The sequence below is a fragment of the Gorilla gorilla genome, chromosome 19 (assembly GCF_029281585.2).
Source record: "Gorilla gorilla gorilla isolate KB3781 chromosome 19, NHGRI_mGorGor1-v2.1_pri, whole genome shotgun sequence".
Classification (NCBI taxonomy): Eukaryota; Metazoa; Chordata; class Mammalia; order Primates; family Hominidae; genus Gorilla; species Gorilla gorilla.
The window spans coordinates 51171446-51186931 of NC_073243.2; the positions used below are offsets into that span (position 1 = coordinate 51171446).

Below are 15486 nucleotides of genomic sequence, written 5' to 3' on the forward strand. Positions count from 1 at the left end.
TTGATGATTGGGAGAAAGGGAAAATGTACAGGTTGGAGTTACCCTTTAGACCAAGCCGACTCCTTTCTCTTATATGCACACACACACACACACACACACACACACACCTTCAATAACCTTATTGATGATTGGGAGAAAGGGAAAATGTACAAATTGGAGTTACCCTTTAGACCAAGCTGACTCCTTTCTCTTACACACACATACACACACACACACACACACTCTCTCTCTCTCTCTCTCTCTCTCTCTTTCATGCCCTTACATACATGCACACACAGAGACCAAGCTGACTCCTTTCTCTTACACACACATACACACACACACACACACACACATTCTCTCTCTCTCTCTCTCACTCTTTCATGCCCTTACATACATGCACACACAGAGACCAAGCTGACTCCTTTCTCTTACACACACACACACGCATGCGCACACACATTCTCTCGCTCTCTCATGCGCTTACACACATGCACACACATACATATTCCCTCTCTAGCAACTGGCATATTCCTCCCCTTTCCTGTGTAGATGAGGCACAGATTAGTTCCACCCAAACCAAAGCTCTTCAAAGTCTCACCTTCTGTCACAAATAGCTTTATCGAACATTTTAATGCAGGCAGACTCTCGTGAAAGAAATTCTGGTGAATTCCATTGTTTTTTTCTCCATCTTATTACAGTATGATTAATAAGTTAGTGACTACAAGGTTGTAGTTTTTAAGAGCAAGAAGTCCACTCCCTTTCAAGTCACATTGGGCAGTCCTTCTGTTCATACCTGACATATTGTGGGAACATATGTCTGCGTAGGATTTTAATACAGAGATTGTCTTAGATAAGAATAATCGTCAGAGAAGTAAATGGTCTATAAGTTATTTAATTTTATTCTTAATATGGTCAAAGATAATGGTTGCACTGACTTCAACTTTACTTTCTTCAATTCCATTAATTGCATAGCACTAGAATTTTCCATATAAAATAAAATCAGATCCCATGTCACACAGTACTCTGAGTCACTCTGTGACTCCTACTCTTGAAGATATAGTCCTACCTGCAGATGCCTGACATGGCCAGTCTCTGAGATGGCCAGTGGCTGAGGATTTCTCAGATTTCTCCAGAATCTGTTCCCCTAAGCAAGGCCCTACTCATGGTTATTTCTTTTTTGACACACACATCTTTTTTTTTTTTTTTTTTTTTTTTTTTTTTTTTTTTTTTTTGAGACAGAGTTTTTATGCTCTTGTTGCCCAGGCTGGAGTGCAATGGCATGACCTCTGCTCACTGCAACCTCTACCTCCCAGGTTCAAGCGATTCTCCTGCCTCAGCCTCCCAAGTAGCTGGGAATATAGGCATATGCCACCAAGCCCGACTAATTTTGTATTTTTAGTAGAGACAGGGTTTCTCCATGTGGATCAGGCTGGTCTTGAGCTCCCGAACTCAGGTGATCCGCCCACCTCGGCCTCCCAAAGTGCTGGGATTACAGGCGTGAGCCACCACGCCCGGCCGACACAGACATCTTGTTCATCATAGGTCTGTGTGCTTGCTCATCTTTTCTCTTAAAAATCCTTCCCACTCTCTTTTATTTCATTCTTGAGGACTCAGCCTTTTCCCACTCCACCTCTGTCCCTGTCTGATTTAAATAGTCCTCTTTTACTGTCCCATAGCCCACGTGCTTCCTTCTGTGAGAGTGCACTCTACAGTTGTTCGCTGAAATTACCTCCTCTGCTGGACTCTGGGTAAGGGACACACTCTTTTCATCATCTTGTTTCTGCAGCCTCTAATAAAGTACATGGCACATAGTCAGTGCTAAATAAATGTTGAGTTACTGGTGGGACTAAAAGTCAATGAAAGCCAACCTCATGTTTATTTCATTTAAAAATTCTACTAGAGGCATAGGCAACATTCGGAAAAACAATTGTACTTAGTGAGAAGATAAAAGAAAAAGAAAACTGTCACAAAATTGCACACATCTTTCCTTTGGAAGCTTTAGGAAGTACTAAGTAAAGTTTTATATATTTTATACAATTTTAAAATACTTCAAAACAATAATTTGATGCCAGAAATACACTTGGAGATGAGAGCAGCTTGCCACTAGCAAACTCTGCTTAAACCTATTACATGTACACATTGAAAGAGAATCCAAAGCCTTCATGTATTTCCCATCAGATAAAATGTATAGAGGAAAAAAAATTAAGTCAGCAAAAGTTAGACCTAACCTACACAAATCTTTTACTGTAGCAAACTAAAGGAATGACTAGCTCAAAGCAATACACGGTGAAATAGAAATCATTTTTTCCAGTTCTATCTACTGTAGACAGTATCAATTCCTTCCTTAGAACAAAGGGGAAATTTTGTAAGAATTAAGAGAAGAGAAGCTGGAACTGGTTAGGGAGATTTAAGTATTTGCTCTTAGGAGCTTTTTGTTGTAGTTCTTTTATTTTTAAAAAATCTGGATCAGTGCTCATCATGACTGGTCATCAGAGAAATGCAAATCAAAACCACAATGAGATACCATCTCACACCAGTTAGAATGGCAATCATTAAAAAGTCAGGAAACAACAGGTGCCGGAGAGGATGTGAAGAAATAGGAACACTTTTACACTGTTGGTGGGACTGTAAACTAGTTCAACCATTGTGGAAGACAGTGTGGCGATTCCTCAAGGGTCTAGAACTAGAAATACCATTTGACCCAGCCATCCCATTACTGGGTATATACCCAAAGGATTATAAATTATGCTGCTATAAAGACACATGCACACGTATGTTTATTGCGGCACTATTCACAATAGCAAAGACTTGGAACCAACCCAAATGTCCATCAATGATAGACTGGATTAAGAAAATGTGGCACATATACACCATGGAATGCTATGCAGCCATAAAAAAGGATGAGTTCATGTCCTTTGTAGGAACATGGATGAAGCTGGAAACCATCATTCTCAGCAAACTGTCACAAGGACAAAAAACCAAATACCGCATGTTCTCACTCATAGGTGGGAATTGAACGAGAACACTTGGACACAGGAAGGGGAACATCACACACCGGGGCCTGCTGTGGGGTGGGGGGAAGGGGGAGGGATAGCATTAGGAGATATACCTAATGTAAATGAGGAGTTAATGGGTGCAGCACACCAGCATGGCACATGTATACATATGTAACTAACCTGCACATTGTGCACATGTACCCTAGAACTTAAAGTATAATAATAAAAAAAAATCTGGATCCGTTGTTATAATTTTTTTTGTTTTTTTGAGTCGGAGTCTTGTGCTGTCGTCCAGGTTGGAGTGCAGTGGCGCAATCTCAGCTCACTGCAACCTCTGCCTGCTGGGTTCACGCCATTCTCCTGCCTCAGCCTCCCGAGTAGCTGGGACTACAGGCGCCCGCCACCATGCACGGCTAGTATTTTGTATTTTTAGTAGAGCCAAGGTTTCACTGTGTTAGCCAGGATGGTCTTGATCTCTTGACTTCATGATCTGCCCGCCTTGGCCTCCCAAAGTGCTGGGATTACAGGCGTGAGCCACTGCGCTCGACCTCAGCTGTTATAATTTGTATTTTTTTTAAAATTAAGTGCATACAAATAGTGTCCAAAATAAGTGGTATTTTTTGGACTTGTTCTCTTCATGTATACCAATAGGTCTATCTAGGAATTATGACAAGCCGATACAGTCCTTTAGCAGACCTTCAAGTGTTGGCAAAGAAACTAATGTCCACATAGTTACACACCCCGTACAGTGGATCCTTTTACCTCAATGGTCAACATCACTGTGAGTTGTGGGTAAGAGTAATGGACTGAACATTTCACAAAAAATGACCTCAACCTCTAGCTAACTGCTGTGGCTCTGAGGTGATTACTTTTTTCCTTTTTCAAAAGGAAGCTGCTTCTTCAGCATCTTCTCCTGGAGCCCCTGGCACAGTTTCAGGCCATGTGTCAGGGGAACCTCTAAGCATATCACTGTGACAGAAGCCAAGTGCTGCCCCGCAAGAATTGAGGACTGTTTGTTCACAGAAGAGCCTCAGCAGAATGCGGGTGTTACATAGTTCAAAGGTGCCTTGAAGAAAACTGATGCTGTTGTAGCAGGGGCCTTCAAGGCTCAATTTAATTTCTCAGTTGCTGTTCCATAGCCCTCTCCCAGCCTTTAGGGAGTTTAGCCAATAGTTTTTGCTTGGGTGTTTTTCTCTGTTTAGTTCCTTGACTTAGCAAGATTTGGTGCAGTTAAAGAGTTTTCATGTATTTTTAAGGAGAGCCACAGTGTATACTACTCTGGCAGGGGTTGAGGGGAAGTATTTTATTAATGAATGCAGTATGTGTTCTTGGTAAAAGCCAAAATTAAACTGGCTCACTGTTTTTGTCCTGCTAGCTGTCGACATTTAGGTGTGTTGCTTGGTGTGATGACTCAATTTCCTGTAGGATAGTTGGCAACTCCACTTTGAGGTTTGTTCGGAGGGATGAAAAGGTCAGTTACTTGATGTCTTAGAACACTTGGGGTTAAAATTCCTAAAAGTGAAGCTTTACAAATGATCCTGAAAAATCGTGGCTAGCTATATTGCCTACTCACCTAGGAATTTGGAAAAAAGCAATATTCTCAGCTCTATGCTAATATCAAGAATAATTCTTTATTTGAGCAACAGTTTCACAGAGCAAACTTTACTCTGTTGTTAGTAATTATTTTCTCACTAGTATGTAGATGTGTTCCAGTGATTTTTCATTTTTCTTATTTATACAGATGTTAGAACTTAAAATATATGCTTACACCATTTTATCATCATACTCAAATCCTGTGTGTCAAAAATGGCTGGTGCATGGCTTGGACATAAAATGGATATTCTGAAGTAAATTGTTCCTCCTGTCACTATACTACCTTCTTAAGAACAAATCCTGTGTATAAAGTGCATGATGTCTTGAAGCATTAGCCAAAACTTTCCTGAATTATTTTCCACATTAAAAAATAACAACTGAAATATAATGTGTGGAGACACATCCTGTTAGATTTGAGGCCTGAGTTTGTACTTTTGATTTCTGAAAAGCTTTGGGAACTTGGTGAAGATGGAGGAAGGGGGCAGTTTACTTAGCTACTGGGAAATCACTTGAGGCTCAGGCTTTGAGAAAGTTGGAGTGCAGGGCAGAGGAGCCACAGAAAGCCGAACCTCAGAGGGGACTCCCAGCTTCATTGTAACCAATGATTGAAAAGATGGCACTGAACAAATCCCAGACACAATGGTTATGCATCTTTAATCCACTGGATAGGCTAACTATGGACAGCTCAAATGATCATAAAACAAGTCAATGTCCTCTTAAAATTTCCTACATTCCTATATTATGGGAATGAGAGAGAGAGGAAAATATCAAAACCAAACCATATAGTAGTAGATGTACTACCATGGCAACTAGGTGATGCTATACTTGCATATGGAAGTTATTCAGTAAAATGAAAATGATTGTGTTAGCGCCATAGGCGAAAGTATTGTTTGTGATCTTTAGGGTGTGGGGTTACAATGGACTTCCTATATTTGTGTGTAATGCTTCAATTTTTATAACAAACATGTAATATTTTTTACATTCTTAGAATTGGGGAAGGTATACAGAGCAGGTATTTTATATTTACCATTTAAAATTATTAATATCTTTAAGCTTGTTAAGGGGGGGAAAAAAAAAGCTTCAATCTGAAACTTTTAATTCACCTGGCAAGGTTTAGGCAGTTGTTTGTCCATCTAAAGTATATATTTACATAGACTGCGGGGTGGAGGAAGTAGAACAAAAAAGAGGCAAATTTTAACCTAGAGTACTCAAAGTGAACAGTAAATAGTTCAAGTATTCTTGATAACAATAAGCCACGTGGCACATGTAACAACTACTTTAAAAGTTACTCTAACTTTTACAAAGTTCACATAAAAAGCTATCTCAAAAATCCCAGGAGCCTAAATTCAGTCCATGAACTTTATTTGTTGTGCCACGATAATTTATGGAGTCTAAATTTCAAGGGCAGAATTTCTTCTCCAATACCTGTAGATTCAAAGACAAAGACAAGGGATCCCACCACTTCGTGTAAGTTTCTCAGTATCTTCTTTCCACTCGACAGTGACAAAGTTTTATCAAATGGACCCTTGGGAGTTTGACTTCTCCTCACTATGAATGGTTTGCTTATTGCATGCTAATATAGAAAAGTTCTCCCACAACTGATCTGCTTAGGGACAGTGTCCCTGGTGCCCTGGGTCAGCCTTTGTAAACAGAACAGGCTTCTGTATGCCTTTGAATATGGCCTTTCCGTTTTCTCAAAATTGTAGTGTACTCTGCACATGGTGGGTAGAAACACCCTTCCAGATTTTCTTCCTTGGCCCAAGATCATCTAGGTCTTATGCAATTCACAGGGGAAAGGAGTAGTATGCAGGACATGCGTAAATTCTCCTTACCATGTGGTTCTTTCACATTGCTGTTCCTTTAAGAGAACTCTTAGGCAATTCGGCATATGAAAATGCAGCCTATTGTCAAATTTGTGAATTATAAAGCGTTCGGACCCCACAACATTGTATATTTTGTTTGCTTGTTTCTGTCCGCCCCAACATTTACAAGTCTGGTACTTAGTAGGGACTGGGCTGGGTAGAAAAAGAATGCGGTCTTAATTCCCACAACCCTGCCTCCTTGAAGTAGGTGAATCCTAAGCCTTTAGAAACGAACCCCCAGAAACTCTAAAACTTAAACCCTCAGAAACCTTGAGGGTCCTAAATAACCTTGTTTGTGAAACTTCGCAGGAAGCAGCCGGTCGTGGAGACGCAGAGGCTCCAGCGGTCTGGGCAACCTGAAGGGCAGTGGCTCGGCGGGGCGCGCGGGGTTCTAGAGAGGCAGGTGCGCGGCCGTGCGCGCCTGCGTTCCGGTCCCCGCTGAGCCCCGCGGCGGGCGCGACCCCGGACGGCGGACTGCAGGCGCTCCACGCCGGGTTTTCCGCCGCTCTCCTAGCACAGACAGTCCCACAGCAGCCCCACAGACACACACGCTCGCGCCCGCGCCTCCTCGTCTGCACTTCAAAGCGAGTGGCGCCCGGCTGCGCCGGGGGGATGGCACTGTGAGGTGGCGGGGCCCCCGGGGCAGAGCCCGAGGGGAAGGACGCGGCGGGTGGCACGGACAGGGACAGGCTTTTGCAATTCGGAATCTTTTCGAAAGGGGGTTGAGGAGGAGCCAGGCAGCGCCGGGGACCGAGAGGGGCGTGAGGGGGAGTGTTCCCGGAAAGCTGCGGCGTTGGAGCCGCGCTGCGCCTGCCGCCCGAGGAGTTGAGAAAGAAAACAGGAAACGTGGTGGCCGCGCACCCGGCCGCGGCTGATTCATTCACTTCAAGTGCCGTGCAGAAGGCTCGGCAGGCGGGGCGGGCGTGGGGCCGCGGCTCCGGGTTGGGGACCGAGGAGATCCGGCTGTGGACCAGACGCTCCTCTGCGGGGCGGGCACCCAAGCGCGCTCGCCACCCCCTCGCCATCCGCTAGAGCCGGGCTCCTGGACTGGGACTCGGGCCCGCCGCACAGTTGAAAAGTCGCATAGTGGTTTTTCCGCTCGCGTCGCTGTGTGAAAGTTGGCTCGCCGCTCTTTGCACGCCCTCCCTGGAGGCCGACCCGAGACGCCAAGCTGGAGAGACCGTGCCTCCCCGAGGCCGGCCGCCCCGCGAGCACAGCCTCCGCCCCCGTTGCACTGCCGGGCTGGGCAATATGAAGGAGCAGCCCTCATGTGCAGGCACCGGGCATCCGAGCATGGCGGGGTATGGCAGGATGGCCCCTTTTGAACTCGCTAGCGGACCCGTGAAGCGCTTGAGAACTGAGTCCCCCTTTCCCTGTCTCTTCGCAGAGGAGGCCTACCAGAAACTGGCCAGCGAGACCCTGGAGGAGCTGGACTGGTGTCTGGACCAGCTAGAGACCCTACAGACCAGGCACTCCGTCAGTGAGATGGCCTCCAACAAGGTAAGCCCCGGTTCTGCTGTCACTGGTGCCCCCAGGCTGCTGATTCCCATGCCAGCGAGCCACTGGTACCCATAGCCCCGGGAAATAAATTGAGAGGTTTTTTAGGCTTACTGCATGTTGGCTATTCTGCTCCTTAGAGGGAGGTTCCTGTTTCCTTGCTTTGCCTCCCCTAGTCACGCCAGATAAACATTTTCCAAAAGCAATTTGACGTGCTAAATTTAAGTACCTCCCAAGACACAGGGTTCCTAAGTAACACTGTGCCCTTGCAGCAGAAACCCAGTAGGGTCCATGGGCATTGCATAAACAATGCAATAAGAATTGAAAATAAGAATTGGTGGATGTCTGTGAAATCACTTGCATGTCACCACCTAGGGCACTCAAACTCAGATGTGTTCATCGAACTTGGAACCTTCACCCTAATTCATCTAGTTGTCAGGGTACCCCGCAAGAACTGAGCCTTTATATATTCAGTTGGCCATACATATCCGCAGGAAACATTAACAGAGTTAGAAGGTTCCTTATGATCATTACTTTTGTTTCCATTAATCTTGGCAAGAAAGCCCACTTTTTTGAGGTCATTTAGTACAAAGAGGCTTCAACTAGGCATCTGTGCCATATGTGCTAAAGTGCTGGTCTTGGCAGTTAATGGAGTTTTGAGGGCTGAGAAGTAACCTTCAGCCTGGGACAGCCTTAAAATAGCACGGAAGGCAAGGTATAGTGTTTTCAGTTTTGCTGTATTTTTTGGATTTCCTGTTCTTTTTGTCTTTAGTTATGCAAGGAGATAATTGGAATTGTGTATGTTTTTAGTGGCTATTTGCCTGTGCATGTCGTATGCAGACGGCTGAAGGATTCAGCCAGTAAGGACTGGTAATGTTGTGAGACAATTAGTAATAGTTGCCTCTTCAAGATATTTAAGTATTTTTGGCCACCTATTTACAAGGTCAAGAAGGTTATATTATCTTACAGTTCATCTATGTGCACACATCTTTCAATGAGTGATGCTTTTTTTTCCTACCTTTCTATGGTTTTTATCCCACCTGTTCTCATGCAGTTTTTACAAAAAGGCCACAGCATAACAGCCACTTGATTGTGTTATCTATTAACAGTGCTTTTGTAGGTAGCATTGTCAAGTGAAAAGTTGGCTTCAAATAAATAAAAGGGGCTCTGTAGACACGGCCAGCAGATACTAACCTACCCATATGCACACTGACCTACCCATGTCCACACTGATGATCAATTTTTTTGTCATTTGTGCCTCATTTCTAAATTTGGCACAGCTCCTCATCAGAATGACCAATTTTTGCTCTCTTACTGGGACTTTTACCCCCTGCTGTGGCATTAGGCACCTTTATTCTCATTTGAGTAACAAATTCTTAGTTTTATAAAATATAGTTTGTTTTCATAATTTGATTCTCAATAGCAGTAGACATATGCTGAATATGTCCAGTGTCCTAACTGCTAAATGGGAGCACTTTGCCATGGGCCTGAGTTCTTAATTCTATTGTGTGGTTGATTCTGTGTAAGAAAAGGAAGAGCAGAATCAAAAGCCACTTAGCAATGTGCAAGCATTAGTGTATGTTTTCAAGGTGATTCGACAGTAGTTTTTCAGCTAAATGAATTTGAGCAGCTAGTTACTTTCCCTAAAATCCATATTCTTAATGTTGAGATCTATGTTTGGATTTAAAACTGAATGTGAAATTTAATAATGTATTGTAAATGACTTCAGCTGTCAAGGAATTAATCAATACGTTAAGATTTAAAAATTTTTTAGGTCATAATAATTGCCTAAAATGATTCCTTTCTTTTAAAGGCACCAGATAAGACAGGGATTTAAAAAAAAAAAATCTTTATTATGAAGGCCCCAGATTAGACTTTGAGTTAATTTACAGGTTTAATAGGAGAGGTTGGTCTGTTTGGTTAAAATGAAATCTAGGTAAAGTGAGAAGATAATTTTTTCAAAATGTAGTCATTCTAGCAATGTTTATGTCTTGTGGCTGAAAAATTAGGATATTTTTTCCTAGCCCACGACAGAGCTGAATTGAAAAATTATTGCCGTCACACTAATTTTTAACATTAAACTTAGCTCAGTTAAGCTGTTGCTTAAACTTTTAATGTCCAAGCCATTCGTGTCTTCTTTAACTTATTTATTTCTAAATCAGTGCTAAGCTTACATGACTTTTATAGACAAAAAAGGGTTAGCATAGAAAGAAAAAAAAGCTCTTGCTAAAGGTTGTAAAGTTACCCTTCTTCTTGATAACAAGGGCATGAATAAGCCACATCCACAAAAGCTGTAAACTGAGTTGGAGCAGCTGATCGGAAGGCCCCTGTGAGTGTTGCCACACCTTCAGTCTGAACTGGAAATGTGTACAGCTTGCATCATCTCCACTCAGTTATTTGATATTTCTTGAGTATGAATGAATGAGTCAGAAACATTGCTTTTCAGTTGTTAGTTTTATTACCATCCATTCTTTTTACATACACGTGTTCAAACTGATATTTTCAGTTTATTCTCCTTTAGCCTTTGAAAAATTATGACAGTTTTCTGTGTTCTCTCTTGAGGTTTTAAAAAATTTACTCTAATAGATTGAAAAGCACAATAAAAACACTAGTAAGAGATCAGGATTTTTAAATGGTGATAGAGAATACTTATTATGGAGATGGATTTAGGTGTTAGGAAGGAGGAAACTGATTCCTCAAACCCATTTAACAAACTGGGTTAACACATTATTTCTGTTTCTTAGACTTCTCAATAAAAGGCATCTTAGCCAATTAGCAGCTTTTAAATGATGCTCTAGGAGCAACTAGCTGTATTTCCTGTATTGGTATTATATATGTTTCTTGCTTGTTGATGGCATTGAAGCAGGAAAATTATTGAATTCTTGGCCAAGGCTAGGGTTGGCTGTAACACATGTAGGATGCTTATACCAAGTAGGGTAAGAGATTCCAGATGGCATTTAATTTGAGTGATTAAATCTACAGCATTTACCCTTATAAGCACATTAATCTGCCTGAGATTTGTACAGATTTCCTTTGGAACCTCATTGCTACAATTGAGGGTAATTTTAGTGAGGTCTCAAAGCTTTGGAGGCGGGCAAACCTGGAAGTTGAATTATGGTTTTGTTTCTTGCTAATGGAGTTACATTAGAGAAATGACTTCAATTTTTTTTAGCTTCAGTTTCCTTAGCATAAAATGGGCACCATAATAACTATCTTGAAAGGTCAGTGTAAGAGTTCAAAAGAATATATAAAAAAGAGCTAGCTAATATAGTATCTGACAATAGTAGGCACTGTATCTGTTGTTATTGCTGTTATTTGGGTTTTAGGTCAAACTTCATTGGTTGGCTACATGGCTAAAATGTCTTTTTACCATTTGGTTGTAATTTATACCAGACATTTCAAGTTTGATGGATTTTTATAATTCTTAGATAACTGTCCATAGCACACATTTCTGTATCATAAAAATGCTTAAATTATATTTACAGTTTTTGTGGTATAATACAGACATGAACATTCTGAAGTTCTAATTAGAAGTTTAGGCTTTTCTTAAATTCCAGTTACAGAATGCCAGACAGAAGAGCTAACTAAGTACTTTTCCTGTTTTACTCTAAAACTGAAAATGCAGACCTTACTAATTTTTAGAACATGTGAAATGTAATAAGGGTTAGTGGTCAATGTGCCTTTTCAGTAAAACACCTTTTAAGCAGAATAGTTTCACCATGTTTTTGGTTACCTTTCTCTCATGGAAAGTATATCGAGGATGGGAGTCAGTGGAGAGGAGAGCAGGACAGCGGCCTGGGCCTCAGGGCTTTCAAGGATTATGCTATGGAACCCTGTAACGTTATCCTCTTGTGACCTAATAATGCACATTTCACCAGGCCTTCCCTGTAAGTTCAGTGAGGTTCAAAGGAGAAAACGAAATCATTTTGAGTTATTCCCAAGACATATCACTATAAAAATGTATTTTGTTTCTGCTCTCTAATTTTGGGGGCAGTTTGAGGTTTGGCATGGCTGGAAATGACTGTGTTTCAAGCTGAAAGTCTGTCTTGAAGTTAGAATCCAGACCCTTTCTAAGAGACTTCAGATTTTTCTATACTTCATTCCAAATGTACTTAGGCCAGCTTTACAAATGTGGTCATGACTTCTTTATGGAATTTATTTTGTGTATTTGGCTTTTGGCAAACCTCTCTGGCATGTTTCTGTTGCCTATAAATTAAATTGCTTTGCTGGGTGCTTTGTCTCAGAGCTTTCTCTGGCTGCTCCCCCTACTGCTTTGTAACAGTCAATGCAGAACATATAGTAGGACTTTTTGTTGATGTATTTTCTTCTGGGCAAGAGGGGTGTTATAATAAATATAGGATCTTCATAGAAGTGGCTAAATCTTAAGATATTTCCACATTATGCAACTACAGTGTAACTCAACAGATATAAATGTTAAACTTTTGCTAAGAAGGAAACTAAGTTAATTGGAAAAGGCATGTTAGTTTTATAGAGAGAAAACAGCCTCAGTTGTTTTCTACATTAACATATTAAATCTTAGATTAAAAAAGTGTTAATATGCGTAAATACAAACTTTAAATTTCAAAAGAAAATATCTTCTATAATTATAGAAAATCAACATTTAGATGTTTTGAGTTCGATATCTGCTTTTTCATCTACTCAATAAAGGTAGATTTGGGAAATATTTATGTAGCTTACATGTAGTACCTAAAAGTTAATATGAAAGATTGAGAATCCTATAATCACTGTTAGAAAAAATACTTTCTTTGCTTTTAAGTAATAATGGAAGAGGGAAACAATTTTAAAGGAAATTTTTCTTTCACTGAAAAGTAGAGCCCTTGACGTTACCTTAGCATAAAACTTAGGATTAAAACAAATCTTAACTTGTCTCTGTTGTCATCCGTTCAGTTCCTGTGCCAGTATTTAGTGAAAGTTTAATTATTCCCAACATTTAATTATCAAAAACTCCTAATTTTTAATTATTCAATAAATTAATCATTACAAGATAAATTTCTTTTTTTCAGTTACATTTTGACTTAATATTTGGGGTAGTAGTGGTAACTTCTGTCTGAGATCATTATGAACTGTCTACGTTTTCGAAACAAATTCCGAAACATAAGGATTGGCCATGATAAAAGAAGTATTTTTTCTAATGTTATGGATAGATTAAACAAACTGGTATTTTTCTAGAGAGAAAGGATGATAGATAATGCAGATTTCTGCGATAGTTACATAGATTGTAGCTATCACTTAAGATATAAATACATGATGGATGTGCAGTGCTGTTTATGTCATTATTTTCAGTGGATTCACAAAATATGTAGGGTTTGGTTTTCTCTTTTCCAGCAGGAGGGACCAACTCTTTTTCTAGAACTGTAGATTGCTGGGGTTAATTTTGTGATAGCGTAGCTCTAGTAGGGGAGCAGTTTTTACATGGCTATTTGTTGTAACAGTTTAATTGACACTGTTAGTCTGAGATCTTTCTAGAATGTAGAGAGATCAGTAGCACTTTATTTTAATATTCACATTAGTTTTGAAAGGCATTTGAAGAAGACTTTTTTTATTCCCTGTAACAGGGATTGGGGGGTATGCCTTGATATTTGCTTAAACAACAAACAATTCTGCTGTGTCCATTAGGAAATTAGTTAAGTTCAGTGACCAACTACAATGACAATAGGTTTATTATCTTTTACTCTTAGAGAATAGTATATCTTTTATAAAGTATTTGTTATTATTATTTAGTATTCAGAGCTTCTTGTTTTTGTTTTGTTATACTTTGTATGTGATAAGGATGAATGATATTTACTCCCTGGCCTGGAGTAGGCACCAGTGATACTTACAGCAGCTTTGTACAGTGAAAAGAGCATAAATGTTTTTCATTAGGCAAACTTGGTTTCAAATTCCAGCTCTGTTGTTTCCTATCTAATATTTTGGGCAATAGGCCTTACCACTCTGGAGCTCAGTTTTTTCATTTATAAGTGGGGATAATGAAAGGGGAAAATAAAATGAGAAAGTTATTGAGACCATTAGCTATAATGTATGTAAAGCTCAGTTTGGTGCATTAGCACACACTGGGTGCTCAATAAATTGCATGTGCTTGCCTGTCTAGAATATACTAAAAAAGAGAGATTAAGAAAAACTCTGTGTCACATATTTCTTGCAATGTAAAAACATAATATTTCTTAGAAGAAAAACATGACTTTTCTATTCTTTAAGAATTTACAGTCTAAATTAATGTTGCTCAAACTTTGTCATTTTTGAGACAGAGTCTCGCTCTGTTGCCAGGCTGGAGTACAGTGGCACGATCTCAGCTCACTGCAACCTCCGCCTCCCAAGTTCAAGCAATTCTCCTGCCTCAGCCTCCCGAGTAGCTGGACTACAGGCGCATGCCACCATGCCCAGCTAATTTTTGTATTTTGAGTAGAGATGGGGTTTCACCATGTTGGCCAGGATGGTCTCGATCTCTTGACCTCATGATCCTCCCTCCTCGGCCTCCCACAGTGCTGGGATTTTGTCATTTCTGTGTACATTCATATCTGCTATTATATGTTGAATGTTTTAACTTAATGTTTTTTTTATTAATCTTTAAAATTTATTTGTCAATCATTCTTAATTGACAAATATTAATTGTATATATTTCTTGGGTATAATGTGATTTTTAAAATGTATACATCATAGAAAGATTTAGTAAAGCTAATTAACATATCTATATTACCTCACCAATTTATCTTTTTGTGATGAGAATGTCAAAAATCTATTTTAGAAATTGTAAAACATATAATACGTTATTATTTACTGGGGTCTCCATGCAGTGCAATAGATCACTAAAACTTATTCCTCCAATCTAACTGAAATTTTGTACTGTTTGATCGACATCTTCCATTTCTCTCTCCCTCCTCCTCTACAGCCTCTGGTAACCCACCTTTCTACTCTCTGTTTCTGAGATCGACTTTTTTAGATTCCCCATAAAGTGAGATCATTTATTAAAGACAATATTTGTCTTTCTGTGCCTGACTTATCTCACTTAGCATAATGTCCTCTAGTTCCATTCCATGATGTTGTGAATGACAGAATTTCTTTCTTTTATAAGGCTGTATAATCTTTTTTTTTTTTTTTTTTTTTTTTTTTTTTGAGGTGGAGTCTTGCTTTGTAGCCCAGGCTGGAGTGCAGTGGCGTGATCTCGGCTCACTGCAAGCTCCGCCTCCCAGGTTCATGCCATTCTCCTGCCTCAGCCTCCTGAGTAGCTGGGACTACAGGCGCCCGCTACCACGCCCCACTAATTTTTTGTATTTTTAAGTAGACATGGGGTTTTACTGTGTTAGCCAGGATGGTCTCGATCTCCTGACCTTGTGATCTGCCCGCCTCGGCCTCCCAAAGTGCTGGGATTACAGATCTGAGCCACTGCGCCCGGCCTGTATAATCTATATATATATATATATATATATATATATCACATTTTCTTTATGAACACTTGATGAACACTTAGATTGCTTCCATATCTTGGCTGTTGTAAATAAAGCTGAAATGAATATGGGAGTGCAAATATCTTTTTGATG

At 40.2% G+C, this 15486-nt stretch overlaps 1 protein-coding gene and 1 long non-coding RNA gene across 6 annotated transcripts in view; one reads left to right on the plus strand and one right to left on the minus strand.

Annotated features, from left to right (window-relative positions):
• LOC129528110 (uncharacterized) overlaps positions 1-11805 on the minus strand; it is a 28674-nt gene extending 16869 nt beyond the window's left edge. The window contains exon 1 of the long non-coding RNA XR_008673328.2: positions 11664-11805. This is a non-coding gene — a long non-coding RNA (uncharacterized lncRNA). The remainder of the gene's footprint in view (positions 1-11663) is intronic.
• Positions 1-15486, plus strand: part of PDE4D (phosphodiesterase 4D) — an 800884-nt gene that overhangs the window by 724315 nt on the left and 61083 nt on the right. For all 5 annotated transcript variants that reach the window (XM_031003276.3, XM_004058814.5, XM_055367861.2 and 2 more), the window contains one exon: positions 7821-7933. In XM_031003276.3, the coding sequence (XP_030859136.1) occupies positions 7821-7933 (113 nt within the window). The remainder of the gene's footprint in view (positions 1-7820; positions 7934-15486) is intronic.